The 19,493-nt window shown below is 42.7% G+C and overlaps 1 protein-coding gene across 1 annotated transcript in view; it reads right to left on the reverse strand.

Moving 5' to 3' along the window:
* FAM20C (FAM20C golgi associated secretory pathway kinase) overlaps positions 1–19,493 on the reverse strand; it is a 132,663-nt gene that overhangs the window by 104,558 nt on the left and 8,612 nt on the right. Inside the window, exon 2 of the mRNA XM_069982012.1 lies at positions 14,448–14,635. Coding sequence (XP_069838113.1) covers positions 14,448–14,635 — 188 coding nt within the window. The remainder of the gene's footprint in view (positions 1–14,447; positions 14,636–19,493) is intronic.

Here is a 19,493-nt window from a genome sequence, read left to right on the forward strand (position 1 = left end):
CAGGGACTCCTGTCTAGTGCCTATTCCAAGAGTCCCTTCTCCTGTACATAGTTTGCATAGAAGTTCAGAGCAATTGGGGCACTTCAGAATCTGGATCCAAATCTGCAAAAAATTTAGAGATGGCCATACAGCTTCAATAACAGAAAGATCATTTGGCTGACAGTCATCGTTCCTGGTCTTCCCATACATGTGAATAATTAGGGCAGCCGAACATTCCTGTGTTCTCTATGGGGAGCGGAGAGGTAAATGGGCAGCCAGACTGCTCTGGTGGCAGCTTATCTCTCTTACAAAAAAAGGGCCAGGCAGTCATTTTCACGCCTGACCCCTATTTCCACCGACATCCTCTGCCGGTGGAGCGTACAGTTATATTCACAGATTCAGACCTAAAACAAATCTTGAGAGCTTCGCTCATCTCCAATATTCACTCTCCTGTCTCTCTTTTGGAGGCCGATGAGTCTTTACAACTGCACCCCCTATGATAATATAAATCATAGATCAGGGAAGGGGAACCTTTGGCCCTCCAGCTGTTGCAAAATAACAATTCTTATTATGCCTGGACAGCCAAAGCGAACCTTTGGCTGTCCAGGCATGATGGGAATTGTAGTTTTGCAACAGCTGGATGGCCAAAGGTTCCCCATCCCTGTCATAGATCATAAATCACTGATCACTAATTCATAGACCCAACAAAACGCATTGGGTAAACCATGGAAGATGTCCATCTGATATCCTTGAAAATAAACTCTACGCTAAGAGAATCCATCTGTCATTAGATTAGGTGTAGCAAGATGGAATGAAAAACATTGTGGCCAATTTTTTGCAAACCAACGCATTGTAAAGTAGATTGGGTTAAAGCTTCTTGTCATGTGATTGACTGCCTGAGGCGAGGAACCAAACCTCTGGCACGTCAGCTGCTGTTGACCTCAATCTTCCATAATGCTCAACCAGCTATGGCGTCCTGATGAAGTGATGTTGGTACAGTATACAGCACGTATTATGTTGTCTTATTATTTAGTTTATCAATTCGTTTTCGGTAAGGATAAAATACGTTACGTCTATCCTAAGCGGGGGGCCATAGCTTGTAATAAGGTTTTCTTTTTTCCTTTTTAACACAAAGTTGTATAAGTCTGGCCTCTTTAATTACTGATTCATTACGGCTCATCTCCTGTGGTTCGCTGCCTCTATTGACCTACGTTCTCTATTACACTGCCAGGATCTTCCCATAGGAAAAGTGGAAATAATTAGAAAATGAAGGCCATTTAGGTGTCTTGTAGGAGAAGTAACAAGGATATGTTAGTGCAGCTGTGAGGGGCCGTTCTTCTGTGATCTTGCTTATTTTCACTCTTCCCAGATGAGTGAACTCGATAATGAGTGACCCTTAGGCCAATTGTAAAAAAAGCAAATACTAGAAATGTTATAACCTGCAGGAAGAGGAGGCGCACGCGTCCTACATGGAGAGGCCTCAGGTCACATCTGCCTCCTATACCATGACAGCAGCTAACACACAAAGCCTACCAGATAGACCACAATATGGTAGCATTAATATTTTATCCACTCCTTCATTGTTTGCCACTGATATATACATGCTATAGACACAACGTCAGGTGGGGGAGAGGTGTAGACCTGAGGCACAAATTGGGGAAAGTAGTAGCTGAGATGACACTAGGGATGGCGATGATGATGATGAATAAAAAAGATGATTTTGGTAACTGGGTGATGATGAGTTTATAGTAATGATGATTATGGATTGTTAATAATGATGATAATATTCAATTGCAGCATCATGATGATGATGAGGAGGAGGAGGACAAGGTTTAATTTGTGATGACTGATGACGAATTCACAGTAATGATGAATGACATTGCCAAGAGGACATTTTCATCATGACAAATGACGTCAAAGAATTGTTGATAATATTGATAATTATGAGGATGAACTGATTATCAAGGTGACAATGATGATGAGCTATTGGTAACAGTAATAATAAAAATTATTATTATAATGATTATTAAGTTATTGGTAATGATGATGAATTGATGATGAGGATTAGAGATGAGCGAAGCAGACGGAAATTTGTTTTGTGAGCTTCGCAAATTTTCGGTCAAACCCGGTAAGATTCTCGAATTGAATCTTAACGAATTTCATTCAACGGCAAAACTATACTAGATACAGTACTGGGACTATTACAGAAGGGCAAATTTGTTAAAGCATGTTTTTGTACAAGTGTCAAAAATTGGAAAATCACAATAAAAAAAATAAATAAAAATCAGCCAGTCAGTCATCCAATTTCCGACATTCCTCTCTACTCTGTTCGTATATCGCTGTTAGTCTCTCCCTGCTCTGCTGTAACTGCCTGCTGCCATCCTGCTCTCTCCTCCACACACAGCCGACTGTCCGTCTCTGTTACCCAACCGCCTTATACGGAGGATCAGGTGCTGACATCACAGAGGGGCCTGCAGCTGATTAGATGGATGCTAGAAATTATGGTTAATCCCCACTAGTATTTATGAAACAGGGAGCTAACCTATTATCAAAAAATATATATGGGATGCCACCAGTGTTTTCAACCAATAAACATAGTACAAAACAGAAAAGACACTAAATGGTGCACCCACAAATAATCAACAATTCCCCCCTAGTGACACTCCAGACAGCATGTGGCAACGCCATTTTTTGGGGGTAAATTTTCCTAACGAATCCAAGTGAATTAGTTTAGCAGAACTAAGTGAATTGACACAACGATTCGCAGCGAATCTCTAATGATGATAAAAAATAATAATATTCATCATCTTCAACATCATTATCATAACAACAATAAAAAAATTTTGATACTGATTGTAATGGTGAATTGTTAACAGTGATGATAATGATCATGATGATTGTGATAATGTTGATGAATGGTTAATGATAATGCATACGATAATTTGTTGTTAATGGTGGTGGTGATGATGATGATGAAGAAGTGTTATTGATTACACTGATAATATTGATAAATTGGTAATGACAAGGATGAATTGTAGCCATTGATGATGATCTGTTAATGTAATGATGAATTGCAATTAACAATGATGATGATTTTTTATGTGAACCATATTCCGTACTCCCTATGTGTAAGTATAGATGTAATTCATTTGTATGCCTCACCTGGTATTATACTGTTATTATTCTTCACTGAACACAAGGAAAGTTTGATCTTGCAGTATTTTATCTCTACTATCTGCTTAAGATAGAGATAAAAGATGACTCTTGCTACTCTTCATGTGATCGAAGATATGTGATGAAACTTTAAAAATTTTCGCAATCTGGGGGATAACTTTTCATATATGAACTGCCTGACTCTTTATTTCAAGCTACTGTCATGCCGAAGTATCAATTTCCACTACCTTCTACTTGTGACATTAATGTCTATGAGGCGTGACATTGAATCTATGAAAGGCCAGGGGTAAACCGAAACTTTGGACGCATACTGATGCGTGGTATCCATAGGTGTGAGTCTGATTCACAACAGTCTGTGACCATGCATTTATTTTCTCAAATTACAGCTAACTGGTGAGTTACCAGGCAATCCAATGCCAGTAATGCAAGAATAATTGTGCTACCAACCAGCAAGGGGGAATAGTTTCTGTTGTTAAGTTGTACAGCTAAGTATAGGATAAGAGAGTGCAAATGAGTATATACAGTAAGTGCCTGCGTGAGTGTCTGAATAAGTGCCCAAGAGTGAAGGAGTTCCTAGGTGTTTGAGTGAGTGTCCAAGTTAGGGGGTTAAAGGGGTAGTGTGGCGCCAAACAATTATTCACAAAATAACACACATAACAAAGTTATACAACTTTGTAATGTATGTTATGTAACCCCACCCGTGTACCCGGAAGTGTGGTGCATTATACTTACCGCATCTCATGTCGACCCCGTCCGCCATCTTGGGACAATGACGTAGTCTCCGGGAGGTCGGCCGAACCGCTCCATCCGTCCCTCATGCCGCCCCCCTCTGCTGCATCACCAGCTGCTCAGCCGCGATTGGCTGAGCATGACTGCGCTCAGCCAATCGCTGCTGAGCACAGTTATGAGGCGGCAGAGGGGGGCCAGCATGAGGGACGAATGGAGTGTTTCGACTACGTCATTGTCCCAAGATGGCGGACGGGGGTCGACACGAGATGCGGTGAGTATAATGAACCAACACTTCTAAGGACCATCTTAATAAGTGCCTGAGTGAGTGCCTGGGTATAAGCACACAACCATAATATTTGTTTTTATCTTGAAGACAAAATGACATGACTATCTAGATTTGTGAAATTATGGAGCATCTCTGATGGCTGTAACAGACCAGAGTGGTGACTTTTCTCCCTGATTTTTGATAGACTGGAGTAGCTCGCTCACAAAGGTGCTGATTTATCACATTACAGAGAGGGGCCATTAAAGTCAAATGGATGAGAAATACACATAGCTACTATCAGTGACATGGAGCTGATACTTTGACACTTTCACAGGCTGCAGAGATGATCAAGCTTCATCTCCTCACAAGACACTTTGTGCATTTTACATATAACATGTCGGACTTGTTACACTTTCTTGTATAGTATCCTGGAAACTTTTTTAGCGCTGCCAGAAGACCAGCACCATGCTTCTGACTGACAGATCCTGAAAGAGAGTTTACCCTCTCCTGAGTCAGTACAAAATCAGCTGTTTTGGAAAGTTATATACTTTATCTGAAAGTTATATACTCCTTATATTTGGGATTTTTTTTTTTATGTATTCATTGCATGGCACTTTTATGTAAGTACTATACTGTATGGTGGTACTGTTATTTGGCACTGTATGGTGGCGTTATTCCAGCCCTGTTAGTATCAGATTTATGTTGTCTCCTCCATGTTTAAGGGCTTCCTTAGACTTTGATCACGTTCTTGTAAATAGTATAACCAGTGAAAAGTTATTTTGTCTCTCCTTTTGCTCTCAGCACAGTGACATCAGATCCTTATTCTGAACAGTTGAGCAGACCTGGTTGCTATAGATACAGACTGGCAGAATTTCCCTAGCAACCAGTCTCAGACTACATAGTGTCAATAATGTTTTTTTATGGGGGAGTCAAGTAACATTGTTATTTCTGCACAGTATGCTGTATGGGCGAGAATAGAAGTTTTTGCACAAAGTAGCAATACACCTTCAATACCTATTGACCAACATCTGTTCGTTCTTACTCCTTCATACATGCATGCTTAGTTTACCTCAGTGTGTATGTATTCTCCGTGGGGTGAGGAGAATACGATACTGCCAGACGCTATTAAAAGTACTTTATTCCCCTTAAGGGCAAAGGAACAAACATATTGAAATATAACATTCCCGCTCCTTCCAGTACATTTACTATAGGGGGAGATTCAACATTAGCAGGTTTGGACTTTGCCTTCATTTGAGCACCTTAAAGGGAATCAGTCACTAGGTTTATTCCATCTTAAATGAGGGCAGCATAAACTAGTGACAGAAATGCTCAACACATCGGTATATTACTTTACAACATTCTGTTCAGCCGTTCTCCTAATATGCAGGAGAATAGGATTGCCACACCCCTCCCTCCAGCCTTCAGCTGCTGATTGGCAGTTGACTGCCTATACACAGCATGGATAGATAACTGCCAATCAGCAGCTGGTGGGCGGAGTTTTCTGCTTCTCATGAATATCCAGGACTACTGGGCTCATGCACATAATGAAGAGGACTACATATTGTCCATGTTATTCAGGACGATATCTCCGAATCAGCTGCACAGAACAATGTAAGTGATACATCATTCAGCTTCTCTGTCACTTGTTTATGCTACCCTGATCAAATTCCCCACCTGCCCCTGCCGGCTGCCAGATTTTAAAATCGCCCAGACTTCTCCTTTAAATATAACGTACTAGGAGCAGGGCACATCATCCCTTCACGTATTAAACATGGTGGTTAAGAAGTCTTTAAAACCTGGCTAGACAGGCTAATTTCCCAGTATAATCTCCTTGTATCCTAGGTACACTGACTTGTTTCTTGGAGCCTAAGGCATTAGAATTAGATTAGAATTAGATGAGAAAACATTTGGACTATGTCGTACACTGAAAAGACAGGTTTGAAGTTCAAAAGTTTACATAGAACTTCTCTGGCCTAATGCAGATATCACAGAGCACATCCCTCCTTCTTCTTCAGTGGTATCATATGCAAGTTCAGCCAAATCCAGTACATGGAAAATGTGACGCGGTTATATAACCAGCAAATAATTATAATCATAATTTTGCAGCTTTTTTATGACTACATACAGACTAAAAAATTCTCAGAGACAGCATATGAGATTTCTTAATAGCAACGTTTTACTTTACATTGCATTTCCAGCCCCTGGAATATTCCTCCTCTGAGGGTTGTTACATAGAGTACCCATAGTACTGAAGCTCCCGAGATCATTGATTTTTGTGGTATCTGAACCAGCTGCTACAAAAAACATTGAAACCATCTAAATGCAGTTTTTGCCTTTGACAACACTCCCTTTGGGGGCAGTTGTGAAGAGTCTACTGGGCCTTAGGGTACGTAGTGGGTGCCAGTAGCTATAGAAGGAAAATCATTCTCACTATAATACAGCAATTTAAAGAGGATATAAGCAGTAGGCTCATTCCTCTGAGATATCTAAAAAAGAAACGCTAGAACTGAACCAGAGACTAGATGGCTCAGCTAAGCTACTGGCATACGGTCAATGTGGCTCATTGGTTATCCCTCCTGCAACTTTGTAGCACAGGCAATGGGTGTTAAAGTTAACCATAGGCATGGTGCAATGCTTATGTTACTCTATGTGAGCTCTGGGGGGAAGATCATCCAAAATTAATACCCCCATCTAGTTTGGCCACTGATGGGCTTAAAGTATTTAGAGGCAGGCACCCTAAAGGGTTACTCCGGAGAAAAGAAAATGTTTTCAAATCAACAGATGTCCAAAAGTTATATAGATTTGTAATTTACTTCTACTTAAAAAATGTTAGCCTTCCAGTACTTATCAGCTGCTGTATGTTCTGCAGGATGGGTGTATTCTTTCCAGTCTGAGACAGTGCTCAGTGCTGCCACCTCTGTCTGAGACAGGAGCTGTCCAGAGCAGGAAAGGTTTTCTCTGGGGATTTGCTACTGCTCTGGACACTTCCTGTCACTGACAGGAGTGGCAGCAGAGAGCACTATACCAGATGGAAAAGAATACACCACTTCCTGTAGGAAGGGCTAGTCTGGTATTGCAGCTCAACTGTACTGATTTCTATAGAGCTAAGCTGCTATACCCAACCAGGCCAGGTGTGGCGCTCTTTATGGAGAAAAAAAGCAGATCTTTTCTCTAATCCTAGACAGCCCCTTTAAGCCTGTGACCCTGGCTGGTTCTTGAGGTTTGCACATGGTGTTTTACTAGGCGAGTTTCCTGGTTCGTATGCTTTTGGCAGGCCAGTCATGCTCTAAACTAGGTTATTTTAGTCAATCTAACCATTACCTTACTGTCTATAAGTTTTCATACTTCATTCCTTCAATTTACTTTGCGCCAAGAGAGACAAAACCAGTTCTTTGATTTTCCATTTCTGGAGGCCTGGGGCTTTTACATACTTCAGTGTGAATTATCACAACCTACACTACAGGCACAAGAATGACAAGGAGGTAGCAGAGAAAACAGGAAGGAGTATCACTGCTTTCTGAGAGGAGACGACTTCTTATTCCAACAGCAAGAAGCATTACAGGATTCAAACCACTTTTGTTCGTTGCATTGAAAGGCCCCTCTTGTTCATTCATCACAGCAATGGCCATCAATCTGCTGGGCCCGGGCAGGTTTATTGCCTCTTTTCTCCATAAACAAATCAATGATACCATATTTCATGAAGTTTTACTACAAGTTTGGAGACGGCACTTTCTCCACCTTTCAATAGGATAACAATGTTGTTAGCTCAATAAAGAAGCCGCTGGTTGGAAGTTATTTGTAATCCCTGCCGTTTAATCCCATGTCTACCCCAATTCCATTCTCATTATATAAGACGCTTTTTACTATTCGGGAATTTGGAGTTAAAATTCCTACATCCGTAACCTCCACCGACATACAGGCGTGCAGTCTCCCTCTAAGGCATCCATGCATGTGTTACATAAAGGGGGAGATTTATCAAACATGGTTTAAAGTGAAACTGGCTCAGTTGCCCCTAGCAACCAATCAGATTCCACCTGTCATTTTCCAAAGAGTCTGTGAGGAATGAAAGGTGGAATCTGATTGGTTGCTAGGGACAACTGGGCCAGTTTCACTTTACACCATGTTTGATAAATATCCCCCAATGTTTCTACCATTTGATGGGCACAATGTAATTTCTCCACTGGTGACACTGATGGATTTCCGTATGGGTTATAGAGTATATAACCATTAGAGATCCCAGCAGTCGGAGGACCTGTGACCAGCCTATTCTGTGGGGGTCCTTTTATAAAAATGGGAGGGCACATCCCTACAGTTATGTTTGTTATGGTTATCCGTCTATGGATCCATTCTCTTCATTTACGTGTATGTTTTTGAAGATTATAAGAAAAATAAAAAAGAGACCTGAAAGATTAACACAAGCAACTTTGCATAGTCCTAGTGAGAACTGAAATCCATGTCCACAATAATGTAAGATAAATATGGCCCGCATAGCTAATACAATCATAGGAGTCCATAATTTTGATATTACACTTACGTTCCATCTATATAAAATGTAATTCCGTTTTGAGTATTGGATGTTTCTCCAGTGTAATAATTCTCACTGCCAAGCCCAAGGTAAGTGCATGTCCTCACTATTCTGTCCTCCCTATTCTCTGCTCACTATCCTTCTCCGATCAACCTGTCCTCAATATCCTGTCTGATCTGACGGTCCTGTTCTCACCAATCCTTTCCTCATCCTGTCCTCACTATCCTGTCCTCACCAACCCTCTCCTCATCCTGTCCTCACCAATCCTCTCCTCATCCTGTCCTCACTATCCAGCCCTCACCAATCCTCTCCTCATCCTGTCCTCACTATCCAGCCCTCACCAATCCTCTCCTCATCCTGTCCTCACTATCCAGCCCTCACCAATCCTCTCCTCATCCAGCCCTCACCAATCCTCTCCTCATCCTGTCCTCACTATCCTGTCCTCACCAACCCTCTCCTCATCCTGTCCTCACCAACCCTCTCCTCATCCTGTCCTTACTATCCTGTCCTCACCAACCCTCTCCTCATCCTGTCCTCACCAATCCTCTCCTCATCCTGTCCTCACTATCCAGCCCTCACCAATCCTCTCCTCATCCAGCCCTCACCAATCCTCTCCTCATCCTGTCCTCACTATCCTGTCCTCACCAACCCTCTCCTCATCCTGTCCTCACCAACCCTCTCCTCATCCTGTCCTCACCAATCCTCTCCTCATCCTGTCCTCACTATCCTGTCCTTACCAATCCTCTCCTCATCCTGTCCTCACCAATCCTCTCCTCATCCTGTCCTCACAAATCCTCTCCTCATCCTGTCCTCACTATCCTGTCCTCACCAATCCTCTCCTCATCCTGTCCTCACTATCCTGTTCTCACCAATCCTCTTCCTCATCCTGTCCTCACTATCCTGTCCTCACCAATCCTCTCCTCATCCTGTCCTCACCAATCCTCTCCTCATCCTGTCCTCACTATCCTGTCCTCACCAATCCTCTCCTCATCCTGTCCTCACTATCCTGTCCTCACCAATCCTCTCCTCATCCTGTCCTCACTATCCTGTCCTCACCAATCCTCTCCTCATCCTGTCCTCACTATCCTGTCCTCACCAATCCTCTCCTCATCCTGTCCTCACTATCCTGCCCTCACTAATCCTCTCCTCATCCTGTCCTCACTATCCTGCCCTCACTAATCCTCTCCTCATCCTGTCCTCATTATCCTGCCCTCACCAATCCTCTCCTCATCCTGTACTCATTATGCTGTCCTCACCATCCTCTTCTTATTACCCTTTCCTCATAGTCCTGTCCTCACCAATCCTCTCCTCATCCTGTCCTCACCATCCTCTTCTCATTATCCTCTCCTCACTATTCTGTTTTCACTATTCTGTCTACACTATCCTGCCTCCCCTATCCTGATCTTACTATCCTGCCCCCACTATCCTGCCTCCCCTATCCTGATGTTACTATCCTGTCCTCACTATCCTGCCCCCACTATCCTGTCCCCACTATCCTGTCCTCACTATTCTGCCCCCACTATCCTGTCCTCACTATCCTGTCCTCACTATCCTGTCCTCACTATCCTGCCACCACTATCCTGCCCCCACTAACCTGCCCTCATTATCCTGCCCCCACTATCCTGCCCTCATTATCCTGCTCCCACTATCCTGCCCTCACTATCCTGCCCCCACTATCCTGCCCTCATCCTGCTCCCACTATCCTGCCCCCACTATCCTGTCCCCACTATCCTGTCCTCTCTATCCTGTCCTCACTATCCTGCCCGCACTATCCTGCCCCCACTATCCTGCCCCCTCTATCCTGCCCCCACTATTCTGCCCCCACTATCCTGCCCCCACTATTCTGTCCTCGCTATCCTCTCTTCACTATCCTGGCCACACTATCCTGCCCCCACTATCCTGCACCCACTATTCTGCCCCCACTATCCTGCCCCTCACTATCCTGCCCCCACTATTCTGTCCTCGCTATCCTCTCTTCACTATCCTTAGTATCCTGTCCTCTTTATCCTATCCTCCTTATTTTGTCCCTTCTCTCCTGTGCTCACCATCCCGTCCTCTCTATCCCATCCTCTCTGTCCACATCATCCTGTCCACATCATCCCTTCCTCCACACCGGTATTTAGAAACACTAAGTCATTGACTGAACCTCAAAGTGGGAGCGTATTGAAATAGAAGCGACTCTTATAAAACATGCGCTTTAAACTTATAAATAGCCGAGGTGCTGCCATGAGAAGGGCACCAAAATTGGCTGAACTAAGAGAACCTCCGCAGTTAGAAAACAACACACATAAGTATAATATGCAGGATGCTAAGTACTAGTAAACAGTATTCAGACTGATGTCACTAGGTCAGTGGCTCTGTACAGTTCTACAACTACAACTCCCAGCATGTTCTTACAGCTTTATGTCAAAATCTTTTATGTTCTATCTAGATCCTTCCTATTTACAACCCCCAGATACGGATGTAGCAGAGTTACCTAGGTCCTACATTATTAATCATTTTGAGCCGAGACAATGTAATAGCTTATAAGTTTACAATGTTTCCATAAATCATGATAAGACAATAGGCGATGCCAAATAAACAAACCCCAGCTCTGTTGCATTTACCATGCTCGGCTCTGCTACATCTACATCTGTACATACTAACCCTCCCCAGTCTAACCTGTCAGTGTGCAGCCTATAGAAAAGTATTGTTTTCTCCCATAACTCAGCCCAGCGGACAGTGACTCATACTGGAAAGACTCTTTTTGTGGACGCGTTCCCTCCGAAGCAGCTGTTTGATATTAACATTTTATTGAGCAAGATGTTTATTTATGATATTGCAGCAGACGGGGAGATAACCAGATAGAGGAAGCCGTGCGGTGACACGATAAGGATGGCGTTGTTAGGGACCCCGTGTGACTGTCATTCATTTTTATCCAGCCTTGTGATTGTTAGTGATGATAAAAATTTCCGTAACCGAAAGGAAAGATCACGTTCTGTCCACAACGCAACTGCTGCGAGGCGAGAACTTCCTCTACAATGACCGCTTAGCATTGGTCATGCACTGGTCAGCGTTCTCACTGCAAATTGCAGTATCTGAGGCCCACCAGAGGAAATTATCCTGGGGGCCCACCATTGAAGAACCAGTGAGAAACGACATTTCAGTCAGTGTTAGTGCAGGTTCTAAAGCTAAGGGCCCACCGGAGGATTGTCCGGTCCTCCAGTGGGCCAGTCCAACACTAGTGACCTGGCAACACCATGCCGATTCATATACAGGAAATGGGTATTCACCCTTGGCAAGAACAGAGGGTTTCTTCCACTGGACCTAAAGGTGGTCAGGAGTACTGGCAAATAAATACTGCACCATTACTGTCTATGCACTAACACATCTGATCTCAGGGTGGAAGGTGCAAAGGGGCAACAGCATGTACGCCGGAAGCTGCCACACGGGTTAGAAGATGGCACGTATAAGAGTGACCCAACAATGTCCTCAATATGGCTTCATACGTTTGACAGCAGTTCTATATGTCACAATAGATCCCAGTTTATGAACATACAACTCTGAAGCGGCTGCGTACATTGTAACCAGGGATAACATTAACAGAGAACTCAATGATGGAACCAACAGATCTGTGTAGATGGGACTTAAAGGGATTGTCTAGGATTAAAAAAAAATAAAAAATAAAGTTTTGAGCTGTGAACAATGTACTGTATAGTATGAATGGATCTAGGCTGCAATACCAGACACAGCTGGTGGACAGAGGTGGCGCTGTGGATGAACACAAAGACAGACCACTTTTCTAATCATGGATCCCTTTTACTATCCATTCCAGCAGCATGCCCCGACCTGTGTCTCTATAGACATTGCAAAACTCCCATCATGTCCCAAAAAGGCTGTGGTTCTCTGGTGACTGTCATGGCCTGATGAGAGTTGTAGTTTGAATTTTGCCTACAGTCCGAATGGTCAAAGGCTTGATACATGGAAGTGAATTCACAAGAATTGGTTGCAACACTACAACTCCCATCATGTCTTGACAGCCTGCTCCTCTCTGTAGTTTAAAAAACTATAACTACTACAGTTTGAGAGTCTCTGACAGTTGCAAAACTACAACTCCCATCATGTGATCTCAGCATGTATCTCTCAGGTGATTGCAAAATGAACACCCTGTATTTCCCTAGCAAGATAAGAGTTGTAGTTTTGCAACTTTCAAGGAGCCACAGGTTAAAACATTGCAGAATTCTTCATACATTCTCAATGGTCTATAGCAGGGGTAGGGAACCTTGGCTCTCCAGCTGCTGAAAAACTACAACTCCCATCATGCCTGGACAGCCAAAGCTTTGGCCAAGGTTCCCTACCCCTGGTGTAAGGCCTGAAGTTTTTTAATACATAGAAGTTGAATTCTCAGGAATTGGGTAAGCTGACAGCTCAGTGCAGGGGTCATTCAATCAGCATCATTGACAGTCATTGGCAGACAGATCGAAGATACGAGTCAGCTTCCAAGATGGCTGCTTCCCTTTCCTACTATACATGTCAATAAATGACAGAATTCACTGAGGGGATAAATAAACACAGGTCGAGCCGGGCTGCCATAGTACAAAGGGTGAATGGAGGTATAACCTTACACCAGGCATTCCACACAGTCAGCCATGACACACACACTGCCGCCCGGCCTGTTACTGAGCATTTTTCTATAGAAATATGACAAAAAGCAGAATGAGCAAGTGACAACACCTGCCAGAAAGCTGAGCGGCTGCTATCGGCACTTCAAGGATTATTTAATCATAGAACAGCATGGTGCTATTAACCATGGCAACCAAACATACATCTCATCAGAGCGCCGCAAGCCAGATTAATGGAGGGAATTGCCTGATTGCTGGTTATGTATTCCAGGACATTGATATTATAAACCACAAGCTCTTCATTAGTTGTTGTATGGCTCCACATTATACGATCACAAAGTTATCACCTTTAAGAGAATTTACCTGTGTAATTTCCCTGCACTGCCTCCAAAGGGGAAGTCAAGTATTACACCACTCCATTTAAAACAACCTGTAATTCACAGCCCTGATGGGTCCTCCAGCGAGAGACACTCTCTGTCATTCTTCTTGGAATCTATGATTAAACTGACGATTGGGCAACACCATTCACCTTATCTAAAGGCTGTGTCCCTACATAATCTGACTGTCATGGTCCTTGGCTGCCATACAGCATGCTTACCTCATCTGTGATTTCTTGGCAGTGACAGGCCTCCAGTCAGCCCTGCTGTTGGGCCCTGGAGCACGTGCAGCCTATGTGTTTGCTCTGTTACACTTATAGGGCCACTATACAATGCTCTTTGTATTCCCCCTCTGCTGAACCTTTACAAGAAGATTCCCTCCTGCTACCCATGCCTTGTAATAAGGTACTATTACTATAGTGTTCTGGTATCTGCTTCTTGTGTTCACTGCCGGCCCTGACCTTGTGACCTGAGCAAACTCTGCCAGCCCTGACCTACTGCCTGAAAGACTACACTTCTGCACATCCTCATATCCACGTCTTACATACACCTCCGAAATGACCACTTAAAGGGGTTATCCAGTGCTACAAAAACATGATCACTTACTTTCAGAGACAACACGAGTCTTGTCTCCAGTTCAGGTGTGATTTGCAATTAAGCTCCATTCACTTCAATGGAACCAAGCAGCAAAATCTTGCCCAAGCTGGAGACAAGAGTGGAGCTGTCTCTGGAAGAATGTTTTTGTAGCGCTGGAACATCAAAGTCACACAAGTCATGCAATAAGGTAGATTACTTACCAACACTGGTTATTTTCTGGCTGTTTAGATCCTGGATTAAAGCTCCTATAGCTGGGTTCTGTCTGGAATACAGCTCATACCGATTGATTCCAATGTGAAACTTTAACCAGTTTGGATAGGAGTCTACATGAGCTTCTCCAGTTGGTAAGAATTCCTCCTCCTCGTTCGCTTCATTCCCCACATTTTGCCTAGAAAAGTGACAACCATAATGTTAGAGGGTGAGGGGATACCCTACCGACATGGCTAGAAAGTAAGATGGATGGTCTTGGTAGACATATATGTAACACTGGAGTCTTATAGAGTACCATTAGAAAAAAGGTGTATATATGTATATATATATATATATATATATATATATATATATATATATATACCCCAACTAACCAATAGTTGGTATTGTTCAGTTGGTCAAATCCATTAAATGGGCGCTGCCACTTCGATGGTAAATAAGACCTTTAATATATTCTATTGATCGTTTGGGGTGTTCAGATCCCAACCAAAGGACAGATTGATCCAGGAGAAGCACTTGCTTTTGTGTTTCACTCCCCGGCTCACTGTGGCAGACAGGCCTCTTAAACTTACAATGGAGACCAACTTCTACAGCCAGACAGAAAAGACAGCGAGCTGGGAAAGTGAAGCACTTAGCCGAGCGCTTCTCTCAGGTCTAAACACCCAAAGCATATGTACAGATTGCAGGAAGCTGAGATCTATGCTGCTGTTTGGCATGGTCTGGACACTGTAGAGCTACTTTAGCTGATTATGCGACTGACAAGGAAGTGAACAACGTTAACACCTTATTCATTGCTGACTATTCTTCCAAATAGCGCAGACAAATGCAGGGACAACTTAAAGGGGTTGTCCAGCGAATATCTTTTTTCTTTTAAATCAACTGGTTACATATATTTGTAATTCACAACTATTTAAAAATCTCAAGTCTTTCCATACTTATCAGCTGCTGTATGTCCTGCATGAAATGTTGTTTTCTTTTCAGTCTGACACAGTGCTCTCTGCTGCCACTTCTGTCCAAGACAGGAACTGTCCAGAGCAGCAGAAAATCCCCATAGAAAGCCTCTGCTGCTCTGGACAGTTCCTGACATGGACAGAGGTGGCAGCAGAGAACACTGTGTCAGACTGGAAAGAAAATATTTCCTGCAGGACATGCAGCAGCTGATAAGCATGAGAAGACTTGAGATTTTTAAATAGAAGGAAATTACAAATTTGCATAACTTTCTAAAACCAAGTGATTTGAAAGAAAAAGGTTTTCGCTGGACAACACCTTTAAGTAACTTTACATTTTAGGACCCAACAAAACAACAACTGAACCTAATGTTTCCTAAATCTATCAACTGGTGTGGTGGTCAGGGTGGTGGGGTGGAGGGGTGGCGTGCAATGGCGATGGTCATATAATATATACAATACACACACAATTATAGATAATGGGGGAGATTTATCAAACATGGTGTAAAGTGAAACTGGCTCAGTTGCCCCTAGCAACCAATCAGATTCCACCTTTCATTCCTCACAGACTCTTTTGAAAATGAAAAGTGGAATCTGATTGGTTGCTAGGGGCAACTGAGCCAGTTCTACTTTACACCATGTTTGATGAATCTCCCCATTGTCCTAGTGTTAATACTATCATGACAACATACAGATGACTACAAAATATAATTCTTAGGCCCCGTTCCCACTGAGGAAAGGTAGCGGAATTCCGCGACGGAATTGTCCGCCGCGGAATGCCGTTAGCCTCCCGCTCATAATGGGAGTCTATGGGAGGTGCGCACTCCTGCTCTGTACGCGCTGAAGAATGAACATGTTCATTCTTCAGCGCGGACAGGGCAGGAGCGCGCGCCTGCCATAGACTCCCATTATGAGCGGGAGGCTAACGGCATTCCGCGGCGGACAATTCCGTCGCGGAATTCCGCTACCTTTCCTCAGTGGGAACGGGGCCTTAGGTAAAAGCAGAATTCCCTTATTGTGGAAGATTAAACATTAAAGCAAATATTTGAATTTCCCATGAGCCTTTGGGGAACAGATTGGCTGATCTTTCCTTTGTACCCTAAGAATTAAAGCAGATGCTATCTACCTGTATATTATTATCCGTATACCTGGACTACATCTCATTCGTTCACCTTTAAGGAAAGATCTGTGTTGTGTTCAGGAATTTTCACTGAACTCTGTGTGTGTTGGCTTTGAATCCCCTGAGGAAATGCAGAAATTCGGGAAACATGGTGTCAAAATAAGTAGAACGTTGTGTGCTATTCCTGGATTGGCAAGCATGAACTCAGCAATTCTACAGCAAAATGCTGCAAACAACCAGAATAGCAGGGGGTGTCATTACAAGAGAGGTGGCCCCGGGCCCTGATGTCTGTGGGGGCCACATAACAGCAGAGAATAAATGGAGCGTGCTTGGAGGGTCCTGGTACAGCTTTATATCAGGGCCCAGGAACCTCTGTTGCTGCTTCTGTAGATAATCCCATTGGTTATATAGCACCAACATATTCTGTACTGCTGTATGCAAACTAAAGACAGTAAAAAAAAAAATTCTTTTTATCTATTAAAGTCTTATGGTACTTTTACACGGAGCGATAATTCGCACGATCGCACGATTAACGATTTTGAATGAACGATGTTTTTTTTTTTTATAAAGTACGGAAAAATCGTTTTGCGATCGTTTAAGCCTATCTCACACATAGGTGAAATCGTTGAAAGACAGTTTACACTGAACAATCTGCGAATTTTTGCGACCAACGATAATTTGAGAACATGTTGAAAGATCAAAATGAACGATTTCTCGCTCGTCGTTTGATCGTTCGCTGCGTTTACACGTACGATTATCGTTCGAATTCGATCGTTATCGTGCAAATTTCGAACGATAAATCATTCCGTGTAAAAGGACCATTAGAGGGGCGTCCAGGTTTTTTTTTTTTTATGACCATCAACTTTTTTATCAGTGGGGGTCTGACATAAGGCACCCCAACGATCAGCTGCTGTGCCAGAAGCAAACAGCGCCATACATTGAGTGGTGGTCATGCTGGGTTACTGCAGCTCCCTTTTTAGCAGGGATTTGCCCTATACATATTTATAAATTTATTATTCTATAAGGCAAATTGGCTAATTGCTAGAAGGAAAATAGACCACTCTATACAGCTATATTGTTAAGCTGGTTATTTTCCTTATGGAAATTGAGTTAGTTTGCATAATTGCCTTCCCATAGAGAATAGCCCAACTTGCCAGACTCCATATGCTGGTTTGAAAATCTGATTTAAAGGGGTACCACAGACATTTTTTCTTTCAAATCAATTGGTTTCAGAAAGTTATAAACTAAAGTTTGTAAACTACTTCTGTTTTAAAATCTTAAGTTTCCCAATACTTACCAGCTGCTGTATGTCCTGCAGGAAGTGGTGTATTCTTTCCAGTCTGACACAGCGCTCGCTGCTGCCATCTCTGTCCATGACAGGAACTGTCCAGAGCTGTAGCAAATCCCCATAGAAAAACTTTCCTGCTTTGGACAGTTCCTTTCACAGACAGGGGTGGAAGCAGAGAGCACTGTGTCAGACTGGAAAGAATACACCACTTCCTGCAGGACATACAGCAGCTGATAAGTACTGAAAGACTTAAAGATATTTTAAACAGAAGTAAATTACAAATCTATATAACTTTCTGACACCAGCTGATTAGAAAAAAAACATTTTCACCAGTGTACCCCTTTAATAACAGTTAGTCCCCTATTCAGGTCTTTTTTTATTTTATTTTTTTTATTGCCCAAACAGAGTGCTTTTTGTGACCTTATAAATCCAGGTATTACAAGGGCAGTCCACTGATTTAAATGAGAACGGTGTAATACTTTTCTTTACCTGCAGAGGCGCTGTAGGAAAGTTACACACTTGCTTCCAGGTTCCACCACAGCTCAGTAGTCTGTACTACCTGTGCTCGGCTTATTGGCAGGATATACTTCTAATATATAGGGGGGTTTGTCGATGTCCCCTTTTATTTTGTTGAAAAAACTAGTGTCTAATAATCTTTGTTTCGAAAAGTTTTTTCATTTGCATACTGGTTACTGAAAACAGGGGCTGCGGCTGTCACTTCATCTTATCATCAGGAAATGTCAGGCAGATAATAGGACTGTCATTGTTTCCTTCATCATGCCAGCACTATCGTACATCTTAAAGAACTACAATAGTTAACCCTTGAATATAGTGAATTCCTTAATGGTAACGCTCACAATCACATTCCGCTCTTATTATATATGGGATTTACAGTTAATTATCAGGTTAGTCACCATATCTCCCCGAGAATGATCAATGTTCTAATTCAACCATCAAGCGTGTTCACCATTGTTCCCATATAAATGGGTGATGAATTTCTCCTTTGTATGTATGACACCTGGATATGGGAAAGTGAAGGTTCCCTTTAAACATCTTGAATGAATGACCTTAATGGGAATCCAAGCTGGATATATTGTCTGTAAGCATTAATGCAGGGATATAGCGCTTGGTAGACTAGAGTTATATACTGTAGTTTTAGCCATTGTTGGGGCCTAATGACAGCCCCAATGAGATGTAAGGCCAATATGTAATCCCATTAAATAAAAATTGCCACATCAATGAACAGGTTTACTCTCAATCTGATAACTCTTAAAGGGGTCACACCATGATTAAACTCCACATGATAAGGGATAAATATTTGACTGGGCAGGGTCCAACTGCTGGGACTCCACTGATCACAAGAAGGGGGGGGGGGGTTCTTTCCTCAAATTAATGGTGGCGCTCCTTATTGGAGTAGAGGCAGAGCATGCCCACTACTGCTCCAATCACTCAATGACAAGGAACCCCTGTTTTCGTCATTGGTCAGACCCTAACCTGTCTTCTTTCTTATGCATAGGGCATGTGTTTTATTCTTGGGATAACCCCTTTAAGGTTGATACAACCACTCAGTTCCTATTATGAATTAGTTATTTTGTAATTGATTTCTCAGAATTTAAACGGGTAAGCCAGCAAAAATCTTTTTTCTTTCAAATCAACTGGTTGCAGAAAGTTATACAGATTT

This window comes from Dendropsophus ebraccatus, chromosome 9 (assembly GCF_027789765.1).
Source record: "Dendropsophus ebraccatus isolate aDenEbr1 chromosome 9, aDenEbr1.pat, whole genome shotgun sequence".
In the NCBI taxonomy this organism is placed as follows: domain Eukaryota; kingdom Metazoa; phylum Chordata; class Amphibia; order Anura; family Hylidae; genus Dendropsophus; species Dendropsophus ebraccatus.